At 42.9% G+C, this 22,306-nt stretch overlaps 4 protein-coding genes and 2 long non-coding RNA genes across 8 annotated transcripts; 3 read left to right on the forward strand and 3 right to left on the reverse strand.

Annotated features, from left to right (window-relative positions):
* The first annotated feature begins 1,089 nt into the window (after positions 1–1,089).
* Positions 1,090–7,678, forward strand: LOC135333813 (uncharacterized). The gene is made up of 7 exons (XR_010394074.1): positions 1,090–1,447; positions 1,768–1,853; positions 2,052–2,176; positions 2,315–3,104; positions 3,165–3,252; positions 3,485–3,760; positions 6,851–7,678. It is a non-coding gene; the product is annotated as an uncharacterized LOC135333813 (long non-coding RNA).
* LOC135333729 (TNF receptor-associated factor 5-like) lies at positions 5,357–6,787 on the reverse strand. Its single transcript, XM_064528757.1, has one exon. The coding sequence runs from the start codon at positions 6,736–6,738 to the stop codon at positions 5,413–5,415; it is 1,326 nt and encodes a 441-aa protein (XP_064384827.1). The 5' UTR covers positions 6,739–6,787; the 3' UTR covers positions 5,357–5,412.
* Positions 7,679–8,248: 570 nt separating the features above from the next.
* LOC135333814 (uncharacterized) lies at positions 8,249–15,560 on the reverse strand. 2 transcript variants are annotated; one of them, XR_010394075.1, is made up of 3 exons: positions 15,314–15,560; positions 9,129–9,636; positions 8,249–8,494 (listed from the first exon to the last, which is right to left on the reverse strand). It is a non-coding gene; the product is annotated as an uncharacterized LOC135333814 (long non-coding RNA). The 2 variants fall into 2 exon arrangements; XR_010394076.1 differs by lacking the exon at positions 15,314–15,560 and having other exon boundaries at positions 9,129–9,343; positions 9,407–10,177.
* Positions 10,176–19,142, forward strand: LOC135333682 (splicing factor 3B subunit 2-like). Its single transcript, XM_064528703.1, has 16 exons — positions 10,176–10,344; positions 10,398–10,444; positions 10,617–11,177; positions 11,270–11,376; positions 11,623–11,839; positions 12,060–12,209; positions 12,446–12,556; positions 12,779–12,970; positions 13,140–13,337; positions 13,397–13,585; positions 13,658–13,731; positions 13,795–13,863; positions 13,917–14,070; positions 15,342–15,421; positions 15,638–15,722; positions 17,765–19,142. Exons 1-16 carry the CDS (start codon positions 10,257–10,259, stop codon positions 17,960–17,962), a joined length of 2,520 nt encoding a protein of 839 aa, XP_064384773.1. The 5' UTR covers positions 10,176–10,256; the 3' UTR covers positions 17,963–19,142.
* Positions 16,063–20,320, forward strand: LOC135333758 (ubiA prenyltransferase domain-containing protein 1-like). Of its 2 annotated transcripts, none has more exons than XM_064528790.1 (2): positions 16,063–17,442; positions 19,306–20,320. In XM_064528790.1, exon 2 carries the CDS (start codon positions 19,309–19,311, stop codon positions 20,251–20,253), a length of 945 nt encoding a protein of 314 aa, XP_064384860.1. In that variant the 5' UTR covers positions 16,063–17,442; positions 19,306–19,308; the 3' UTR covers positions 20,254–20,320. The 2 variants fall into 2 exon arrangements, with proteins under 2 accessions (XP_064384860.1, XP_064384859.1); XM_064528789.1 differs by lacking the exon at positions 16,063–17,442 and adding an exon at positions 19,109–19,251.
* On the reverse strand, positions 20,281–22,300 carry LOC135333773 (sigma non-opioid intracellular receptor 1-like). The gene is made up of 3 exons (XM_064528805.1): positions 22,032–22,300; positions 21,665–21,865; positions 20,281–20,658 (listed from the first exon to the last, which is right to left on the reverse strand). Exons 1-3 carry the CDS (start codon positions 22,192–22,194, stop codon positions 20,336–20,338), a joined length of 687 nt encoding a protein of 228 aa, XP_064384875.1. The 5' UTR covers positions 22,195–22,300; the 3' UTR covers positions 20,281–20,335.
* Between the last annotated feature and the right edge of the window lie 6 nt (positions 22,301–22,306).

Raw genomic sequence — 22,306 nt, forward strand, 5'->3', positions numbered from 1 at the left:
TGGCACTTGACTTGGTCTCTTCCTGTTACTCATTGTTGTATAATAAGTAAGTCTGGTTGAACATAATTACCACAATCAAAGCTGCATGACCACTGGACACATGGATGTGGGTTTATCCCCATCTTGTATCCAATTAATTACTGCTTACTATGCAGTTTTGCAACGCGATCAGTTGAGAAAGAGTAAAGAAGCTGCCACTGCTTTTAGCTAAGTTCTGTTCCTTCTAGAGTGGACTGCATGCAGGTATTGACATTACTACATAAGTAGAATAGGTAAAACATGACTGTAAATGACTGTAGATTGCTAAAAAGCAATTTTAATATTTTGAGCAAAAGGGGGGTTCCTTTGCTCCCTTGGATCTCCCCCTGGATCCGCCTCTGCCTTATTGTGTTGCCTCTGGCACAGTGGATGGCCGCCTTACCAGCTGCCTTGGTTCACCTGGAGGTGAACCAAGGCAGCTGGTAAGGCGGCCATCCACTGTGCCTGTGCAGCTGGTAATGTGGACGTGCTCAAGGTCATTATGGAGTTCGCCCCCAATGTGGAAGTGGGGGTATGTGCATCATTCTAGACTCTGCTGTATACACTACATGTGTGTGTACACAGTGTGTATGGTGTTATACTGTGCTGGTCTGCATTTCTAGTGTGTGTTTCATTGCATAGAATACAACTTTCGATTTTATGCTAGTAAAGGTCTGATTTTTGAGAAGGATGTACTACAATAGTGTAAAATTCATTTGAATTAACTTACAGGAGCTAAACAAGTCTCTTCTTTGCTAGAGCGGCCCTTTTTGTCAAAAATGGTGATTTTGCTCCGTTTTGCTACTTTTGCTGACGTATGCAATGATATTCATTGATTTGTGACATCACAAATCATCTTGTTGTTATTTGCTACATCCAAAGGTCATGCGATGTGTACCTGCAAATACACAGTTGGTGTTGGTCATTCTGTGTCACAGGGGCGTGGCAATTGAGCTTACTACGTAGCCAAATCGCTGTCATAAAAAGCACTGTTTTTGACAAGATGGGCCGCTCTAGCAAAGAAGAGGCTAGCCTAACTCCTGTAAGTTAGTACAGATGAAAAGTACACTATTGTAGTACATGCTGCTCAAAACCAGACCTTAACTAATATAAAATCGAAAGTTGTATTCCGGGTCATATTTTTGCAGAATGCCAAAAAAAACTAACCAATTAGTGGTCCAGGTCAGATGTCAAAATGGTCATGTGATCCAGCAAAACGTTGTAATGTTTTGCTAAAGTGACTTTTTGTGATGTGTTGTGACTCTGTTTGTGGTTTTATAATGATATTCATCAATTTTTTTTCTTTTTTGCCTACCACACTGGTCTGTTTTTGGAGATTAAAAGTTCGTGAAACATAAGATCAATTTGGTGTGGCCTTACTAGTAGCCCAGACTTCCGTTGAAGCTCAAAAGATGAGCAATATACTCAGGTATGTACACAACAAATTTCAGATCTTAACTCAAACAAATAAGCTACTTCTATTCCTAACATATTTTCGGAGGTACACATCTTCAGACAGCCATTTCATAGTGATGATGTCATATGATGTAACAGGTAGTGGTCCAATGGAAGCGCCAATAGTTGAACTTTCAGTACCTACACTCAAATAGATACATCACTTTTACTTTAGAAGATATCCCACAAAATGTAAAAAATGTGTACCAAAAAAAATCTACTCTCTTTGGTTGTTGCACTGTATGCTATTAATAAGCACCCACTCTGAATTAGTCCTGCCCTTGCATCCATCAGGTGTACCCTACTCCCCTGCGTACTGGCAGTGCCCACAGCCTCTCTGCCAGTTGGAGTTATGGATATTGCTGGCGCCACTGGCGGTGGTAAGACCTGTCTCTGTGCTGTATCTTTGTCTAAAAACTTTCTTTGTTAGGTCACCTTTCCAGTTATGTGTTTAGATACAAGTTCTGTGATAAGTCTCATATTTTAAGTGGCCTTTAAATGACTGTACTTTGTATGGTTATTGTACAGAACCAACTCTGAGCAATTGAATTGTATATCCATACCACCCCCCCCTCCAGGTAGTGTGGGTGTGGCCATTGAGCCGCACGTGCTTCCTGTGTGAGGCTCCAGTGGACGTCAAATTTAAGCCATGTGGTCACACTGTCATGTGTGCACAGAGAGCCAAGAAATGCCCATTTGCAAAGTGAGTATTACATAGCTATATATACAATAATTTTATAAAAGCTTCTACTTTATCTCAATAACTTCCCAGATACAGTTTTTTTGAACTTCTCAAGTTGCATAATTTTTATGTTGAATTTTATGATTCTTCCTTACACAGGCTGCAGTCAAGATTATCTCCAAGCTGTCCAAGGTTTGTGTGATGTGTAATAAAGAGGAGGCCACAGCCACTATCAAGCCATGTGATCACACCTTCTGTCCAGGTACTGGTACTTAATGATAGGTACATATACCACTCAGAAACAGCCTCTCTGTGTATTATATAAGCCCCCACTATTGTTCCCTTTGAGGTCGTTGTGAATGATTTTTACATTATCATTGTGAGAATAAGAAAAAACATGTGTATACATGTAGCTATTAACCAGCTTCTCAGCCCCAAAATTATAACAGCGTGGCCACTGCAGTGAAGTACTGTACAGGTAGTTAGCTGTATATACCATAGATGATACAGTACTATGGCTGTACCAATACATGCTGCATGTACAATTGTAAAAGTAGCAGCAGAAAAGAGCTAGGCTGGGTGTATATATATACAACACTAGGCCATGTACTCCAAGTGACACTTTGGTTTCTGGTCTTAAAGTTTTTCTAATTGCATGCGGGCGGGCGGCTTTTCTCATTATGTCATTACCTTATGAATCTCATTATTTTGCAAATGAATATCATTATCACACTATTTTGTACCACATGGACCATTCTGCGCATGCGTAGTAGAAATAATGAGATAGAAATCCAAGAATAAAATCTGATGCGGGCGGTGGACCAGAAACCAGAGTATCACTTGGAGTGGCCCTAAGGTGAGGAGAGAGAGTTGACATATCCGCGTCAAATAATTATCTTAACTTGGATCTTGGCCCTGCATGATTCTCTGATTCTCAAGGAGCGGCATGGTACGTTGCCTGCCAACATGTACAGTAGGCCATGCACCACTGTTGCAATCTAACATGCAGGATTCGATTCGTGATAGATGCATGTACATGCACCGTCCACCTACCACCCTCCTCATCACCCAATGTCCTCCGCCCACAATCGGAACGGGTGAGTGAAAGTAACATAATGGCCATTATTATAAAGATTATAGTACCGTATATACAGGATTAACTGCAAGTGTGTCATTAGAGTCATATGCATAAATTATTTGAACATTTATAATTATGGTTGTCCGTATTATAAATTATGCTGTTCTTTAGTTTGTCACCTCGTACCGTACAGCCATGCTTTATTGCATAATACATGTACTCCTTCCCCCCCCCGTCCTCCGGATCCACAGCTTCCCACATCCATGCACCCGTCCTTTCATCGCTCCCCATGCATGGACCCAAACCACACCTACCCATGCATACCAGATCAGCCTGTATCGACTGTCTCTGCATGTGCTACTTAATTCTTAGTTGCATGCTGCTGTATGTTAAAACACTTCAAAGTGAAAAATTGTAATAATTATAACAAGCTTTCTTCTCTATGCAGGAGGTGTCCCCAATGGCTGCCCTGTATTGATGCCACCTGGCTTCCCTCCCACAGAGATGTCCAGACTTGCTCTCAAACTGTGAGTGGGAGAGGGGAAATTGTAGATTATAGAAGCTGATATTACTTTATTAACCCGAAGCACGTACGCCACGGGATATGGTACATGTAGTCAGCCAGTGTTGTGTATGTTTGTCTGGTGACTATATTCTGAGTCTGCTCACCTGGGTGCCATAGCTGCTTACTACATGGATAGCCTCAACACAACAAGTTTCTATCATGCATGGCAGATTTTTTTTATAAATTCTTCGTTGTGAATAAACCTTACTGCATGTTCACTAGCTGTATACACAGCTTACTCAAGCCACTTACTGCATGCGCAATTTAAAGCTTTGTTTTCATGCGAAGCTGACTCTCTCTCTTGGAGGCCTTGGGATTCCCAATCTAGCCAGCCTTTCATTGACAGAATACTCACCATCAATCATGATCACAGCACGCACTCCTCAGCAAACTCATTGGAACAGTCACACGAATACCCATTGAATGCAAAGAAAGTCAGCAGCAAGCCAAAAGAGATGTCCATAAAACAAAAAGAGATCAATCAAAGGAATCAGCCTCCTCCACATGCATTGAGGTTCCCCCCAACTCTGAAGCGAGCCATGACATTGGCCCCCAAAAAAGCACATCCAGTAACTGCATGTTCTGCCAACAGAGGAATTTGGCTTCACACTCCACAAAAGTGCATTTAGGGACACCGTAGCGTTAAGGTATGGATGGCAACCAGCAAACATACCATCGACATGTGCCTGCGGAAAGGATTTTACCCTGGAACACGTTCTATCATGCCCAAAAGGCGGATTCCCCTCAATCCGACACAATGAGATTCGGGATGTGTCCGCCCAACTGATGTCATAAGTGTGCCACAATGTCTCGATCGAACCCGACTTACAACCCATCACGGGTGAACCATCCTCTGGTGCCTCTGCCATAACAACAGATAGTGCTCGTCTATACATTGCTGCAAACGGCTTTTGGGGAAGTCACTTCAAAAAAGTAAGAAAGTAAGAGAAATGGAGCACGGCTCCTTTACCCCAATCGTTCTGTCACTCACTGGAGGCCTGGGCAATGTTTCCACCACATGCTACAAAAGACTGGCATAAAACATAACCAACACTACAATACAACCATGAGTTGGTTAAGATGCAGGCTCTCTTTCTCCCTACTACATTTCTCAATTATGTGCATTAGGGGAGCAAGATCGTCTCAAGGCCACCCCATTAAATTGGACATGCTGCCAATGGTTCTAGTAGCCCAAGAATCAAATCTGCTCATTCTCACCTATCAAAACTCTGAACTATCAACTCTACTTACAATTATAACACGTTTACACTTCTACATTTTGCATAAAGTGAGACTGTACATTGAAAAAAACTCTCTATAGCTAGTAAAGCGTGATCTTAGTCCTCATCATGAAGTGTAACTGCAGTATGCTGCTCTAGCTGGTAGTTTAAATAAACTGCTGTTTATGGGCCGCTAGTGCCATTGGCTCCTTTCCTCACATAATTATATAACTATATATACTCACATTTAGTTTTTAGACAGACATGCTATATACGACCGGTCGATCAACCATGCACTTAGTGTTCTTGTTATATACTAGTAGCGCATACAATAAATGTAAAATCTAGCAATCTGATAGGTTAATTATGTAACACTTGCGATGTAGGGAATATGCTATACATGTAGTTTAATCGACCTATGTATAGAGTTTAGTAGTCTAACGCTGCATATTTGAAAGAAAAGAGTGTCGTTTTGTAAGTACTTGGTCTCCGATAAGAAACATTTGTTTATTGCTTGTCCATCAGTTGCCCTCTCTCCCTTTGTCACTCTGCTGCACGCTTTTATTATTGTCGATCTATCGTAGTTCATTTCAAATTTTGCATTTTGCTCACCGTTGACCTGGTCGAGCAATTGTATCGAGATCTCCCCTTGAAATGGCCATTTTAGTGAATCATCAAACTCTCCCCTCATGAAGAACACATGCACCTTGATGTACACTTGTGTACTTACAAACCCTTCAACAATATTAACTCCTAGACAGATCTTGTATCCCTGATGGTGTGTGTAGACGGGAAGGGAATACCACCTGACTTTATTTGTCTTGTGCTGTCGGTAATTGGTCATAGCGAGGACTGGTAGACTAACCACTTGCATTCTCAGTGCTCGAATCTCTTCGTGTTGCTTGTTAATTTGAGCTTGTTGCTTGATGTTTATAGCTTTCTGCTCTGCGAGGTCGTCTTGTTGCTTGGTATGACTGGTGGCTAATAGAGAGATGTGTGTGAGGAGGTTCTCTCTCTGGTGTTCTGGCATATCTTGTCGAGGAAGTTTCACAGCACAGCCAACGTGGTGGAAGTCACAATTGATGGTGGTCAGGGGGCACTCATCAGCAACATGGCTGTCCTTATTCTGACGTTGAAGAGTTGAACCACACTCGTTAGGGCAGGGGATAGGGAAGAACCCACACACAGGCCAGTGGTTGTTGGTGACATCATCAACGGTAGACTCGTAATTATGGCAGTGCTCACAATTGAATGGACGTTTGGGACAACGATCGGTTTGGTGGTTTTGAATGTCTCTTCGCTGCAATTCGTCCCCGCACTTATACAGGCAATTGATCTCAACAAATGAACATCCATTGAGTTGTTTCTCTGGCAGTGGATCTGTGTTAAGATGCTCGTCAAGCTGCCCCAGTTCCCCTGTCCACTCACACCCGTCTTTCTGGTGGCTACATCGAACTTTCAAAGCATACAGTGATCGTTTCAGTCTCTTGTCGGGGAAGTCAGACAATCTTTCTTTGTTGCAAGTCGGGCAAGGCTTGTTGTAATCTTTAACTCGCTGAATACAAGAGTAACAGAAGCTATTACCACAGCATGTGACCTGGTGGGGCTCTCGAATGATCTGGAGACAAACTGGACACTCTGACTGGAGGAGGTGCTCTGGTGGAGGTTCCAGGAACTCACAATCGAATCCTACGACTCTTTTGTTAGGATTTTGGGCCATTACTTCTGTATGGTCCTTTATAGATCTATTTATAAGATCATGTGATTCATTGAGGTTTGTGGTGTGCATATGTTCACCACATCTCTCCCCACATGCACACACACACATACAGGCCCTTCTCGGTGCTATACGAGCTGACGGTGAAGTACAGCCGGTGACCGCAGGTCTCGGACTACCTACGAAAATTTCAGCGTCTGCACTTTCCTACACAACAAGGTCTTCTGCATGTGCCATTGCCATTAGCAACCCGGTGCAGCACGGCACATATATACACAGGGGGCAAGGAGTGTGTCAAAGTGTGTGACTCCAGCTGAATAAGACGGGGGTATACTCAAGACACCACTCTGAACAATTAGGTCGTGCAAGTTGCTTCCAGATGGCAGGACCCTGATTATGGGTAGGAGGACTAACACGCTCTACCCCTGGGACATGACAGCTCTGAGTTGAACAAAGGAGTGTGTCTAAAATATAAATGGCTTGTGGGTCAATTCCACCCATTATAGCTATAATTATAACAAAAGCAAAGGCTTAGGCAGTTCGCTCCTAAAACTATAGGTGTTTAATTTCTATTCGTTTATCTATTGTAAAACCAAGCTTCTCACTTCAACCAGAGATATACTATATCTCTGCTTCAACCAGCAATATTATCAAGGGATATGCAGTCCAACAGCACGGCCACTGTGAATACTATACGCGGCCTGAATGTACTATGTAGCTACATGTAGCTGTATACCCATACAATTTTGAAAGTGCAGCTGAAGTAGTCAAAAAAAGAGGCTGGGTACAAGACTAAGTTGAGAGAAGAGAGTTGACGTCGTTAAATCCGATTTTTAAGGAGCAGCTGCATGGTTGTGAGCAGTGGACACAATCCACCCACTTGTGTAAACCCTCAAACACACACACAGATGGAGATTGCTAAGAGAGACTGAATGTTGTCTCTGCTCAGGTGATCCCTCAGTACTGTATCATCTATATGGCTTTACCGTATCCCTCGTGCGTGCGGCTACGCCTCGAGGCATAATAACCTATACCTGTATAGTACCGTAGATAGTAGAGGAAATAGTGCTAATTGCCTGTGTTTCCAATCCCCTTCCTCTTAGCAATAATTTGATTTTATGTCCACACACACACACTCACACAGCCCCCGTCTCGGCCACCAGTGTCCATCCGCTGGCCAGCCTTGACTCTGAATCTAACTGTCCTATTTGTCTGACAGAGCCTAAGAACATGGCCTTCCTCTGTGGACACCAGACATGCTGGGACTGTGCACAGAAGGTCGACCATTGCCCAGTGTGCAGGAAGTTTGTGACTCATAGAATTCAGTTGTTCCTGTGACAATTTAGTATTTGTTTCGTTTCTTTATTTTCTGACTTTGTATATCTTATGCTGAGACTTTTGGATTTTATGGGCTCCGTTTTAATTGGTTTGTACACGTGTAGTGAACATTAGACAACTTTTGTGTGTAGTGTTAATTGTTGTTTCGTTATTTATGTCAATTATTAGTTATCAATGTTTAATTGTATATATATACTCTTTTGATAACGTTTGATAACGTATAATTACGTACATGAACAAAATTAAACATTCTATATTGCATTATCTAGCTATATAGCCATAATTAATCCATATCGATCCAGTAGACACATCCACAGACAGTCAGACAGAGGGGCGCTTCCCGAACCAATCCATTATGTGATCATGCAGCACGCTCACCATGCATGACCATGACCACATGATAGACAGCAGTCAGATTTTCCTGTACGTAAAGAATGCATGCAGGGAGACAATCATTAATTAGGGAATTTAGAGATGGCTATAATTATAAGTATCTATTATGCACACCTCTAACTAATATTGCACTACCACCAATTATCCATAGAATCAGCTTTACTATAAAGCCTGAGGCAGAAGAAGACATAAGAACCATGAATGAGTGCGCTTCAGCTCTATAAATTTGTAATTTGCAATTGGAGCTGTAGAGGACTGGTGCTTATGTTGACAGAGACACTTGTATTATAAGCTGTGCCAAAGACATACTTCCTGGCGTATAATTCAGCCACCATCCATGGTTGTTAGTGAGAAGATTATGAATAATAGACACAGTGAATTGTGTCCCTCGTCAGCCCTCATGCATTTAGACAAGGAGTCAAAAACATTTGAAGTATTATAGTAAATTCCTTAAAACGTGCAGCTGGTCTAGACCTAACAAGTCTTACATGAACACCATGCAGTGCAGTGCAGTAGCCAGGTTTGACCTCTATAGATCTATAGCTATATAGACAGTTCCTTACATTTGCAAAGCACCATGCACACACCATAATTATCATGACTGTCTGCATGACTGTACAGATCTAAAGAAGTACAAGTCCACTGACATTTATCAAACATACCATATTGCTAGACTTCCATGACTGCCATGGAACTCTGGTAGCTCAGTATCATCCTCAGTGCAGTATACTGTCTTGTTGTCTGACATGGCCACATCAGAATCAGTCGAGATATGATAATGCAAGTGCCAGGATCTCTAACAGCGAGGTAGAACCCAGACTAATTGGTAGTGAATCCGAAGTATTCTGTGCATGGTTTTTGTGATAGCTCCAGAGACCTGAGATGTAAAGATTCGTATAAGTGCATAATTACCAGTATCTATAGCAGCCACTGGATTTACTGTAGAGGTCTCATATATCAGTATGTCATTTGTTCTCCTGCATCTTGTGCTACCTTCATCAGGGCAAGTGCTCTGCTGGTATTCGATAAGTACAGAGACGACTTGCTAGGGGATATCAATCCACTGTTCTGTTGCGGATGTGCTGTGTTGACAGTTGTTCTGGGCCCCAGCTGACCACCCGGCACAAACAGTGACGGTATAGACTCACAGATAACCCCTTGTTCTGTCCACTGAAGAAAGAAAGAGATGAGATCAGTGCAATTTAATACTGCTTTATATTTAATATGCTAACTAGAGTAAAGTACCAATCATCGGACGTCATCATAATTATGTCGGACACCGATATCTTCAAAAGTACAAAAGATACAGACACGATTCAAAGACCATTTTAAAGCTATGTCTTACGCTATCTATTCTCCAAATTGTGTAGCTATACTGTGAAAGCTATACTGTGAAAATTGGTTGTTTTACAGCTGAAAGAAAACGCTGTCCAGTGCAGTGGTTGCAATAGTTGGACAAAAACAACGTATGTTCCGACAGTGCTGATATTTCTCATCAGTAGGGACTCTTGCGAAAATGTAAGAACTGAGCACTATAGCGGAAGTCTTTAGCTAGCTGCAGACCAAAAATGAAGCTCAAACTCCTATATCAGGCTATCCCTCTGAGGCTATGAGTATCCTACATGTAGTCCTATCGTTTTGGTTACGTTATGGTTGGTCTCGAAGCTATGGATACGGATTAGGGGTGTGGCACACTGAAAGACCTTTGACCTGTCTGAGCACAACGTGGTCTTTTACAGATGTACTACGTACATATGTAAGTACGTACAGAAAATACCCATTGATCTAGAATGGAGGTTCCAACAAAGGAACAACTCAAGAAGAAGAAGGTGGTAGAATTGAGGGCAGAGCTATCCAAGCTGCATCTTCCACAGTCTGGTGAGCTGACACTACGTGAACGTGTATGTCTGAGATAGGTTTTACAACTTCAGGTGTGAAGGATGATTTGATAAAAAGACTCATATGTCATTATAAAGAGGTGAGAATCGCTTAAATGTCGGAAAGGATGTGATACACTTAGGCTTAAACGGCAACGGATGTAGAAACGCCTAATATCACTTTCCTACCGAACCCCTCCCTGCCCACACCTACTAAATTAACATCCGATGCCGTACATGCCAGTTGATCTAAAAATGTTTGTCTTCTTACAGGCAGTGGAACAGGAGGCGGCAGCAAAGAACAAACCAGTTTCTGACAATCAGGGAGACTTGAGTGCTGAGGAAACTCCGCCCACTGATGTTGTCATGATTGAGCCAGCACAAGATGAAGCTATGGAGACCGAAGACTCAGCCATGGTCGTGGAGCAACCGCCCCCCACAGTCGTGGAGCAACCACCCCCCACAGTCTTGGAGCAACCACCCCCCACAGTCTTGGAGCAACCGCCCCCCATAGTTGTGATGCAACCACCCCCCACAGTCGTGGAGCAACCGCCCCCCACAGTCGTGGAGCAACCGCCCCCCACAGTCTTGGAGCAACCGCCCCCCACAGTCTTGGAGCAACTGCCCCCCACAGTCGTGGAGCAACTGCCCCCCATAGTCGTGAGGCAACCACCCCCCACAGTCGTGGAACAACCGCCCCCCGCAAAGGATCCCCTATCACAGGTGACCTCTGACTACTACTCTGCTGCTGATAGCTCAAAGGAGGAGAGTGTGAGAGAGAAGAGTGAAACAGCAAAGGTTCAAGAACCATCCACTCCAGTGGCCACAGAGGAGGTGAGCCCCTGCCCTGAATGTGTCTACAATTTATGTCGAGTTTTATCTGCACTATCGATGGTTTACTCCGACTGTGAATTTTGTACGTGCAGAAGGGTAAAAAGAAGAAGAAAAAGAAGCGCAGGAGACGCAAGCATGACCAGCCACAGCCGACCCCTACTGCTGATGTCAGCACTAAGGAGATTGATGTGAAAATAGAGTGAGTTTAATAGTATCGTGCATATAAATTACGACCCTCAATCAATATTTATGACATGTACTACTATTTGGGGGGGAGGGATTTCGTCGTTTTTGTGGTTGAATCCCTGAGCACGAATATTTTTAAATTACCCACAAAAGAAGCGATCATTGACCACCTTTACATTACATGCAGTGCGCGCAGCCACAAAAGTGTATCCCAGTCTTGGGTAACACGTCTTAAGGAACTATACACCTCCTTTCCCAGATACGTTCAAGAGGATATCCTTCAACCTGACGATCCCAACTATAATCAGTTTCACAAGATCTTTGAGGCCTTCAAAATGTCCGAGATGCCTGAGCTGCCCAAGGACCCCAACTCAGTGTCTGAGCTGGTGGCCAAAGCTGCCGAGGCTAGTAAGAAACTGGCCCAGCAGAGAAAGTACCAACCGCAAGAGGAGGAGGAAGATGATGATGAGGAAGAGGTGTGTAGAGGATGTTGTATAATAATACTGTGTGCTCTGTTTTTATTGCTGCTGTACGACACGGCGTAGAATGTTTCTCATTTGCTGAGCAAGGTTTCTTTATACTCACAGTCAACTCGTACTCTGTTAGCTTGTTAAGCAGTTTATGGTACGCACTCTGTATACAGTAGTTTGAATGGCAACACTCAATCAGTTCTGTACTCTCTTCTCCCACACCCAGGGGAAGGACCCTGTAGCAATGACCAAGAAGAAGCTGCGAAAGCTGAACCGTCTCACTGTAGCACAACTCAAGCAGCTGGTGGAGAGACCAGACGTTGTCGAGATGCATGATGTCACTGCGCTAGATCCCAAGCTGCTCATTCATTTAAAGGTGATGCGTCTCTTAATTATGAGCTGTTTGATCAGTAAAGGTGTGTCTTGTATTAGCTTTCCCCACAACTTGAGTTTCTAACTTTAGATATACGTTCACTGTATGTGACATAATTATATGTACATAGTACATACAGAAGCTGGTCACAAGATATACATACAATGTACATATTATTTCTACATGATCATATCAAAACGTACGATCCCCCCCCCCCACACACACACATGCACCTACAGAGCACTAGGAATACCGTACCTGTCCCTCGCCACTGGTGCTTCAAGAGGAAGTACCTTCAAGGGAAAAGGGGAATTGAGAAACCACCGTTCCATCTGCCAGATTTTATCAAGGTGAAGGCATCAAGTCCCTAGTTGTAGTACGTGTTCCCAAAGGCTACGACTCATAACCATGTAAAAAGTATACCGAATTATGGGTATACCCATACCTTTGGAGGTTGTTTGATAAAACTTACCATTCAACATGTATGCATGTATGATTATAAGTACTACATTGCAATCAAGGGATCATTTTTGATACCCAATAGACAGTGACTTGCACCTTTTCCTACTCAGGCCACTGGTGTCATGGAGATGCGTGAGACTCAAGAGGAGAAGGACGATGCCAAATCCCTCAAGCAGAAGGCCCGGGAGAGAATACGACCGAAGATGGGGAAACTGACAATAGATTATCAAAAACTCCACGATGCATTCTTCAAGTTCCAGACCAAACCCAAGATGAGCTCCCATGGTGAACTCTACTATGAAGTGAGTAATTATCATCTGGAAATATTACAGCCTTACACTGTACCATAAATGTTCTTTATTATTACAAATGTACATTTAAGTCAAATATTTATGTATGCTTACTTCATTGGAGCTTACATCATACACATTGTGTACATGTTTGAAATGTGACTGTACGGTATACTATTAGGGCAAGGAGTTTGAAACGCGACTGCGACAGAAGAAGCCTGGCGACCTGTCAGATGAGTTAAGACGTTCTTTAGGCATGCCCATTGGAATGGGGAAACAGAAGTTTCCCCCTCCGTGGCTGGTTGCTATGCAACGATATGGTCCTCCCCCTTCCTATCCTCACCTCAAAATACTCGGCCTCAACGCTCCAATTCCAGAGGTGTGTGGGAGGACTTATTGTCAAGTCTTGCACTTATTTGTATCTCTGCCTTTTCGTAGGGCTGTTCATTTGGCTACTTTGTTGGTGGGTGGGGAAAGCCCCCCGTTGACGAGGGAGGCCGCCCCCTCTATGGAGATGTGTTTGGGATAGATACAAAGGATGTGGGTGGAGTTACTAACGAAGATGACGAAGCACTCGACAAGGCACCGTGGGGTGAACTAGAGTCTGAGGAAGAGGAGTCAGAAGAGGTATGTGTATGTCACTATGTGCCCAGTGTGTCATATAATTGGTGTACTTTTCATGTGATTGTCATGTGACAGGAGTCTAGTGAGGATGAGGCTGAGTCTCCTAAACCTGAGGATATACAAGCCGGCCTAGTGACTCCAATGGAAGGGTGAGCCTCAGTGCATGGCAATCGTACAGATTTAAAATCTGTTCTTTGTTTTTTTTATGGTAGACTGGTTACTCCGAGTGGTATCACGTCCATACCAGCTGGCCTGGAGACACCTGAGATGATCCAACTCAGGTAAGGTACTTTATGGTCACATAAAAATCCACTGACCTCACATGTCCCGGCAGAAAGAAGAAGATTGAGGAGGCGATGGAAGCTGGAGGGGAAACCCCTGCCCTCTATACTGTGCTCCCAGAAAAGACTGCGGCAGTGGGTGGGGCCATGATGGGCTCCTCCCATGTGTACGATCTGGGAGCTGCTGCACCAGGTGTTATCAGGAAGGTGGGGTACCCTATTACATTGTATGTCAGTTAAACTCTTTAATATAATTATTATTATGCCTCGAGGCGTAGCCGCACGAGGGATACGGTAAAGCTGACTGTGTGTGTGTGTGTGTGTGTGTGTCTGTGTGTCTGTGTGTCTGTGTGTCTGTTCCAGCTGTAACTGCTCAACGGTTGCAATGCGACGAAAACTAACAGCTTCTATAGGCTTCTAGCCACGTTCTCTTGGATTTTGATTCGTGGATTAGCAAACTAAAGCTTCTTTCTCGAGTTATGGCTAGTTTGACTCACATTGAAGGCTGTTGCAGTCTCTTCAGAATCTTTCATAGAATCATCTGTCCGCACAAACTTTCTATTCAACATATGAGTTAGCCTTGCACTAAAGCGCTAGCTTTTTGTTAGCTACAAGACTCAGAAAATACCTGTTAAAACAGCTAGCTAGCAGTAGCCATTTGTGAAATTGATCTCTTTGGACACACCCTTTAATTATTCCTATGGATGTAATGCGCATGCGCGCTCATTCCCCAGATCCAGATCCTCCTGGCAGAATCATATTTTTCTTGAGGGCCTGGTAAGCCACAAAACACTACTATAGATAACAATATGTATGTACACAAGTCTTTTCTTCTTAAATATTATAATTATACACTGCATGCAGATCCAATTTTCTTCTTTCTTGATGTCCTGGTATTAAAGCCACATAATACAACAATAGATGCATGTAATAAGTCTTTTCTTCTCAGTGACTTTATATAGATAAGCTAACTTTATGAAATAATTATGCACTTCCGCTTATAATTAATTGAAAACAAAATCTTCTTCTTTGTTGCTTCCTAGATCCTTGAGGCCCTGGTATAAGCAGCCACAAAACACAACAATGATACCATAATTATACAATTGCAAGTCAGTTTTAGACAGATTATTTTATACACTTTTTCCTCTTCTATACTTTCTCTTCTATACTTTTGAGCGAAAGCAAATCATGGCGAGAGGCATTAGCACAGCGCCAGCTTGAACACTAGTTTAAGCAGGTTTCTCTCTATGTGTTGTACATGTAGCAGTATTGTTCGTTCTTTCTAGTTTGTTAACTTCCATGTACATGGTTGTCTCCTCCCTTCAAAGTTTGGTGCACAATGGCGGTGCATTTTTATATATCGTTCAGTTAAGTTATATAATAATATTATAGCACTCATCTAAATGGACACAATGTACACGTATGTCAGGGTAGTACTAGTGAAGCTCACTGTGTGTTTCTCTCTTTCTCCTGCTCAGAGTGGACCTGGTGGCGAGGGTGTGGAGGTGGCACTGGACCCCAGTGAGCTGGATCTAGATACTGCAACCATGTCGGCCAGGTAAACTGATAACTGCAGAAGTACTACGTAAATAGTATGCCGTATGAAGAGTCCTATATTCATAGATTGGGTGTGCACAGTTTATGAATGCGTGTGGGTAATGATACGTATACACACCACATTCTTATGGCTACACATGTATATTCCAAATACAACTCGTTATAATTATTATAATTATGGTGTGATTCCCCTCCCATCTCAACCCGTGGTCTGCAGGTATGATGAGCAGATGAAGGACAAGAATGTACTTCAGAAGGAGGACCTTAGTGACATGGTGGCTGAGCATGCGGCGAAGCAGAAGGTGGGAGTTAGTGTTAGGTGATTGTTTTTGATCGGATTGTCTTTGATTTTTTTCAAGTGCATGTTCGGTATAATTTTATGCTGTTGTATCAGTAGTATACCTGTGACTCTTAATACTTTACTCCATGCATACACTCTCCACAGAAGAGGAAGAGGGCTGCAACAGATAGTGGGGGAAAGGCCTCAAAAAAACTCAAAGAATTCAAATTCTAGACTTTATTCTTTATTACTTTGGACTTTTCTTTTCTGTCCACATATTCGTGTATTCTATAATGATGCATTCCAATTCCTGCTGGTGTTCTTAATCATTATGTCATGTGGAAACAGATCAATGAATAAAGCTAGAGCCCCTCCCTAGCTTTTTTAATTCTGCAGTGATAGCAAAATATGGCCTTCAGAGAGCTAGAGCTAGAGACAGAAAGGAAAACAGGATTTGACTGTCAGCTTGTGGAGACTCCACCTGATCACCTTCTACAGACAGAGTGTCCAGTTTGCCTCCAGATCCTTCGAGAGCCCCATCAGGTTACATGCTGTGGCTACAGCTACTGTCTGTCTTGTATTGAGCACATCAGAAACAAACCTTGTCCGACCTGCAACGAAGAGAACTTCGCTGTATATCCGAACAAAGGGCTAAAACGCAGTCTTTACGCATTGAAGGTTCACTGTAGCTATCAGAAAGACGGGTGTGAGTGGACGGGGGAACTGGGGCAGCTTGACAAGCACCTTAACTCAAATCCTACACCTGCGAAACAACTGGATGGATGTCAGTTTGTTGAAATAGTTTGCCTTGATTGTGATGCCATTGTAAAACGATGCGATTTTGATCATCATATTTCAATTGACTGCTCTGTTACTGTTCTCTGTGATTTTCACCACATTGGATGTGCCTTAAAACTTCCTCGTAAAGACATGCCAGAACACCTGAGAGAGAACCTCCTCACACACATCTCTCTATTAGCCACCAGTCATGCCAAACAACAGGATGAAATCACCAGGCACAAAGTTCAAATTGCTGAACTGACTAAGCTCACTGCAGACCAGCAAAACCAAATTGTTTTGCTACATGCTGAGAATAAAAGCCTGAGAAGTGTGGACCCAGAAATTGAAATTGCTCGAGAAATAACAGTGCCAGTAGAAACTTCTGAAATAGTTACCTTGACAAATTTCCAACAACAAAAGGACGAAGACACTGTGTGGTTCTCCCCTCCTCTCTACACACACTCTCAGGGCTACAAGATCTGCTTTGCTGTGTACCCTAATGGAGACGGCGCCGGCAAGAACACTCATATCTCTGTGTACTCATATCTCATGCCTGGGGAGTTTGATGATACACTGACGTGGCCAATTCGAGGGGAGATTCGATACCAGCTACTCAACCAAGAAGATGGAGAAAACCATAGAGAAGGAGTGAGTACATATCATGAGAGAAGGAGTGACAAGAGTTGTGCAAGAGTTCTCTATGCTAAACGCTCTCAAGGGCTAGGGATGGGAAGGTTCCTCCCGCAAGGTCTTCTCCCAAAATACCTGCAAAAGGATTGTCTCAAGTTTCGTATCTATGGTGGCAATGTTAGAATGTAATGGACCTGTGTTTTTACTTGTGTATTGAAGTGTTATGGAAAAAAGCTCATCTATCTCAATAACAGGCCGCCCTTAGTGTAAGTTTATTTTGATATCAGCCTTGGCAAGTTGATGACCTTTACCAACACATAGTTTCAAGAAAAGTAAGTGTGTAGACACTGTAATTTTAATAAAGGTTTCTCTCTATGTGTTGTACATGTAGCAGTATTGTTCGTTCTTTCTAGTTTGTTTACTTCCATGTACATGGTTGTCTCCTCCCTTCAAAGTTTGGTGTACAATGGCGGTGCTTGTTTTTGATCGTATTGTGTTTGATTTTTTTTAAGTGTATGTTTGTTATAATTTTATACTATTGTATCAGTAGTATACCTGTGTACGTAAGCCCGTTTGTAATGTAGATGTGTGTTTGACATGTTGTAAGTATTGCCCTACACTTAATACTTTACTCCATGCATACACTCTCCATAGAAGAGGAAGAGAGCTGCAACAGATAGGGGAAAGGCCTCAAAAAAACTCACAAAGAATTCAAATTCTAGACTTTATTCCTATGCTTTCTGTCCACACGTACATTTCTATAACGATGCATTCCAATTCCTGCTGCTGGTGTTCTTAATCATTATGTCATGTGGAAACAGATCAATGAATAAAGCTAGAGCCCCTCCCTAGCGAAAACAGGATTTGACTGCCAGCTTGTACTTGTGGAGACTCCACCTGATCACCTTCTACAGACAGAGTGTCCAGTTTGTCTCCAGATCCTTCGAGAGCCCCATCAGGTTACATGCTGTGGCTACAGCTACTGTCTGTCTTGTATTGAGCACATCAGAAACAAACCTTGTCCGACCTGCAACGAAAAGAACTTCGCTGTATATCCGAACAAAGGGCTAAAACACAGTCTTTACGCATTGAAGGTTCACTGTAGCTACCAGAAAGACGGGTGTAAGTGGACGGGGGAACTGGGGCAGTTTGACAAGCACCTTAATTAACTCAAATTCTACACCTGCGAAACAACTGGATGGATGTCAGTTTGTTGAAATAGTTTGCCTTGATTGTGATGCCATCGTAAAACGATGCGATTTTGATCGTCGTATTTCAATTGACTGCTCTGTTACTGTTCTCTGTGATTTTCACCACGTTGGATGTGCCTTAAAACTTCCTCGTAAAGACATGCCAAAACACCTGAGAGAGAACCTCCTCACACACATCTCTCTATTAGCCACCAGTCATGCCAAACAACAGGATGAAATCACCAGGCACAAAGTTCAAATTGCTGAACTGACTAAGCTCACTGCAGACCAGCAAAACCAAATTGTTTCGCTACATACTGAGAATAAAAGCCTGAGAAGTGTGGACCCAGAAATTGAAATTGCTCGAGAAATAACAGTGCCAGTAGAAACTTCTGAAATAGTTACCTTGACAAATTTCCAACAACAAAAGGACGAAGACACTGTGTGGTTCTCCCCTCCTCTCTCTCAGGGCTACAAGATCTGCTTTGCTGTGTACCCTAATGGAGACGGCGCCGGCAAGAACACTCATATCTCTGTGTACTCATATCTCATGCCTGGGGAGTTTGATGATACACTGACGTGACCAATTCGAGGGGAGATTCGATATCAGCTACTCAACCAAGAAGATGGAGAAGGAGTGATCGAGTACATATCATGAGAGAAGGAGTGACAAGAGTTGTGCAAGAGTTCTCTATGCTAAACGCTCTGGAGGGCTAGGGATGGGAAGGTTCCTCCTGCAAGGTCTTCTCCCAAAATACCTGCAAAAGGATTGTCTCAAGCTTCGTATCTATGGTGGCAATGTTAGAATGTAATGGACCTGTGTTTTTACTTGTGAAGTGTTATCTCTCCATGAAAATTAATGGTCATCTACCTCAATAACAGGCCGCCCTTAGTATATGATATCAGCCTTGGCAAGTTGATGACCTTTACCAAGACATTGTTTCAAGAAAAGTAAGTGTGTAGATGTGCTGTATAATTTTAATATTTATGTGTCTATCTATTCAGATAATGCCCTCTGATCAACCCCAAAGTGATCTTCTGGGTGCTCTCAGACCATGGACCTTCTCAGCATCCACCACACCTGTCGTATTGGGAGCTGTCCTATCCTATCGTAGCGATGGACAGTTTCGACTAGACCTTCTCCTACTCACACTAGGCGCCGTACTCTCGGTGAATGGAGCTGGAAACATGGTCAATAGTTACTTTGAACTCATTCGAGGCTCTCGCTCGACTGCTGTCGTGACTACAGATCCAAGAATCGATCGCAGACGACGTAGATCCAGTGACTCTGACGATGAAATCGATCACTCTAAACTCGTTAATTTTGCGGCTTATTTGTATTTTTTTGGAATGATCTGTTTGTGGTTATTGATGATGTTCTCCCCTGCCAAGAGTCAGTTCTTGGCCGCACTATTCTTTGGAGGTCTCTCAAGTTCGTTTATATACACAGGGGGCATTGGACTCAAGTACTACATTATTGGAGACATTTTAGTGATGTTCACATTCGGCCCCCTTGCTGTATTGTTCTCGTATGTTGTTCAAACTGGTACCGTCTCGATGGGTCCCTTACTATTGGCTCTGCCGCTAGCTATCAGCACTGAGGCCATTCTACATAGCAAACACATACGAGACTTGGAAAAAGACAAGTGTGCTAACATGGTGTCTCTAGCAGTTCTCCTCGGCAAGCAAGGCTCTTACTTCCTCTTCACCATGCTCCTGTTTCTACCCTACTTGGCATTTGTCATATTTGGCACCCAATATTCGCTATCCCTTGCACTGCCTCTACTCAGCATGCCCTATGCTTTCAGACTCGAGAGAACGCTAAGAGAAAACGGGATGTCTAGAAGCATCTCTACGAGTACTGCTAAGCTGAACCTTGTTATTAGTGTGTTATTCACAATTGGTTGTTTGTTCACTAAACAGATTCCATTCATCGATCTTTGGGTGTTTTAGTTTTTAATTTCATGCAGCAATGCATAGTCATTATTCTTGATCAATTTCAAAATATTTTATGTTCCCCAAAAAATGATTACGTTCAAAACATCAGCAACTGCTGTAAGCTATGAAACCATCCATGTACGATGGCTATTGTGTAAATTTTAAAAGTTTTATAGATGATAACAAAGTCTTGTGTGCTAAACAAAGAGTCAGACAGTGCAAATCCTAGTGTGGACGGGATAAAGCCACGCCCATATTCAACGGCCCAGAAGGGGGCGGTCCACTGTACTGCTGTGGTCTCCCCTACACCATGTAGCACTGTGTCTCCAGCGTAATATACATTCACTTCTGTAGTTCCCTCCTTCCATTGGACGAACTTGCCAGCAATGATGGTGTCGGATATCTCAGCCCAGTACCGTCCTGCACATAGAGATACAATCTAGCCACACATAAGAGATAATATCTTAATCGTTATCAGACGTTCTTAAAGGGCATTTTGGGACCACTTATACATTTTGCTCTTTGTAGGTGTCTTTGATTCGGAGGTTAAGTTTTTAAAATTGCGAACAAAACATTGTCCTTGAGAAAATACTCAATGGTACTAGATACCACAGGTACAATGTCTGAGGATGCGTAGCGCACTAGGAGGAGTGTGTTTAATCGCGATACATCCCTTGTGCACTGAAGTAAGTACACTATATCCATTGGCAATCATTGATGTCAAGTGCAGCAGAGGAAAGTTAGCTAGCTAACCCTAACCCTAACCCTAACCCTAACCCTAACCCTAGAGCTAACAAAACAAGTGTGTTTATAGTCATAGCTCCAAGGATATAAGGTCTTATAGGTTTGTTAGCTGTCATGTTGAAAGGTCTGCTTCCCCTGGCCCTGCTGCTCTGGCTCTCTGACTGGCTACAAAGTATCACTAGTGTATAATATGCAAGTCACAGCTCTTACCTACAAGCTCACAGAAGCAACAGCTACAAAAAAATTGATTCAATTCATACACTACATGTAGTCTACCAGGCATCTCTCAATGCAATGTATCAAACAATGACTATTACTATTATTCGACATGGTATGTTGCTGTTGTTATTGTATTTGTGTGTGTAAATACTCGTCAATCAATCTACGGAAGTTATACTGTCTGGAAACTAGATGGGTGTGGGCGTATTGTGGCACTGGAGTGGGCGTATTTATTAGAGCACGACGCGTGGCTTTACGAATTGGTTAAAGCCCTTGCAGCCATAGGTCAGTGAGTTCTGTCTCATTTGTAGTACTCGGAAATGTTATGTCATAGAAGTGACACAGTGTCTTATTCCATATTAAGAGGTTCCGCTGCATGTGCAACTGACAATAACTAATTATTACCCTAGAAATGCACTAATCACTACATACCAACCACAAGTAATGTACTGATCTCACCCACCTGAGTGGCCTGAAGTATCTATAACAGTCCCAAAGAAAAGCACATACTCCGTAAGGCTGGCATGGAGCAGGTACATGGCTCCCATCCATCCTCCCGCATTCACGAATATCCACTCAGTCTGAGAGGAGGGAAGGATGTGATCAGGATATCGTTCTCGTAGCAATTCCTCCACAGCCCTGAAAGTCTCATTGTGGCCTTTACCTATGTACAAAGTATAGAAGTTATTTTTTAGTACAATAGAATATTTGGAAACTTTTCCGTAAGGATAATTATACTACTATACTGTGCGTGTGTGATTAATGTCAGGATAGTAACGTATACTCATATATCCCAAGCCTTTATTGATCTCTAGGTGCTTGCAATGTACCTATAGAGGTATTGAGCACTTCATTGGTGAGTCTGGCCATTTTGTCAGCAGAGAACACATAGGACTTCTCCTCCAGCCAGAATCTGACTCCTCCAACAAACAGTGCCCCAACCACCAGTAGCACAGAGCCCCACTTGATCACCCTCTCACAGCTACAGCACATCACAGCTAGCTATAGCTTTGGTAGATCTACAAACTCAAAAGGCTGACCCACTTTTTGGCAAATGTTGTTTCTATGGTTTGACAAGGGAATCCCCAAAACTAGCTTCTGGCTT

The sequence above is a fragment of the Halichondria panicea genome, chromosome 3 (genome assembly GCF_963675165.1).
Source record: "Halichondria panicea chromosome 3, odHalPani1.1, whole genome shotgun sequence".
NCBI classification, from domain to species: domain Eukaryota; kingdom Metazoa; phylum Porifera; class Demospongiae; order Suberitida; family Halichondriidae; genus Halichondria; species Halichondria panicea.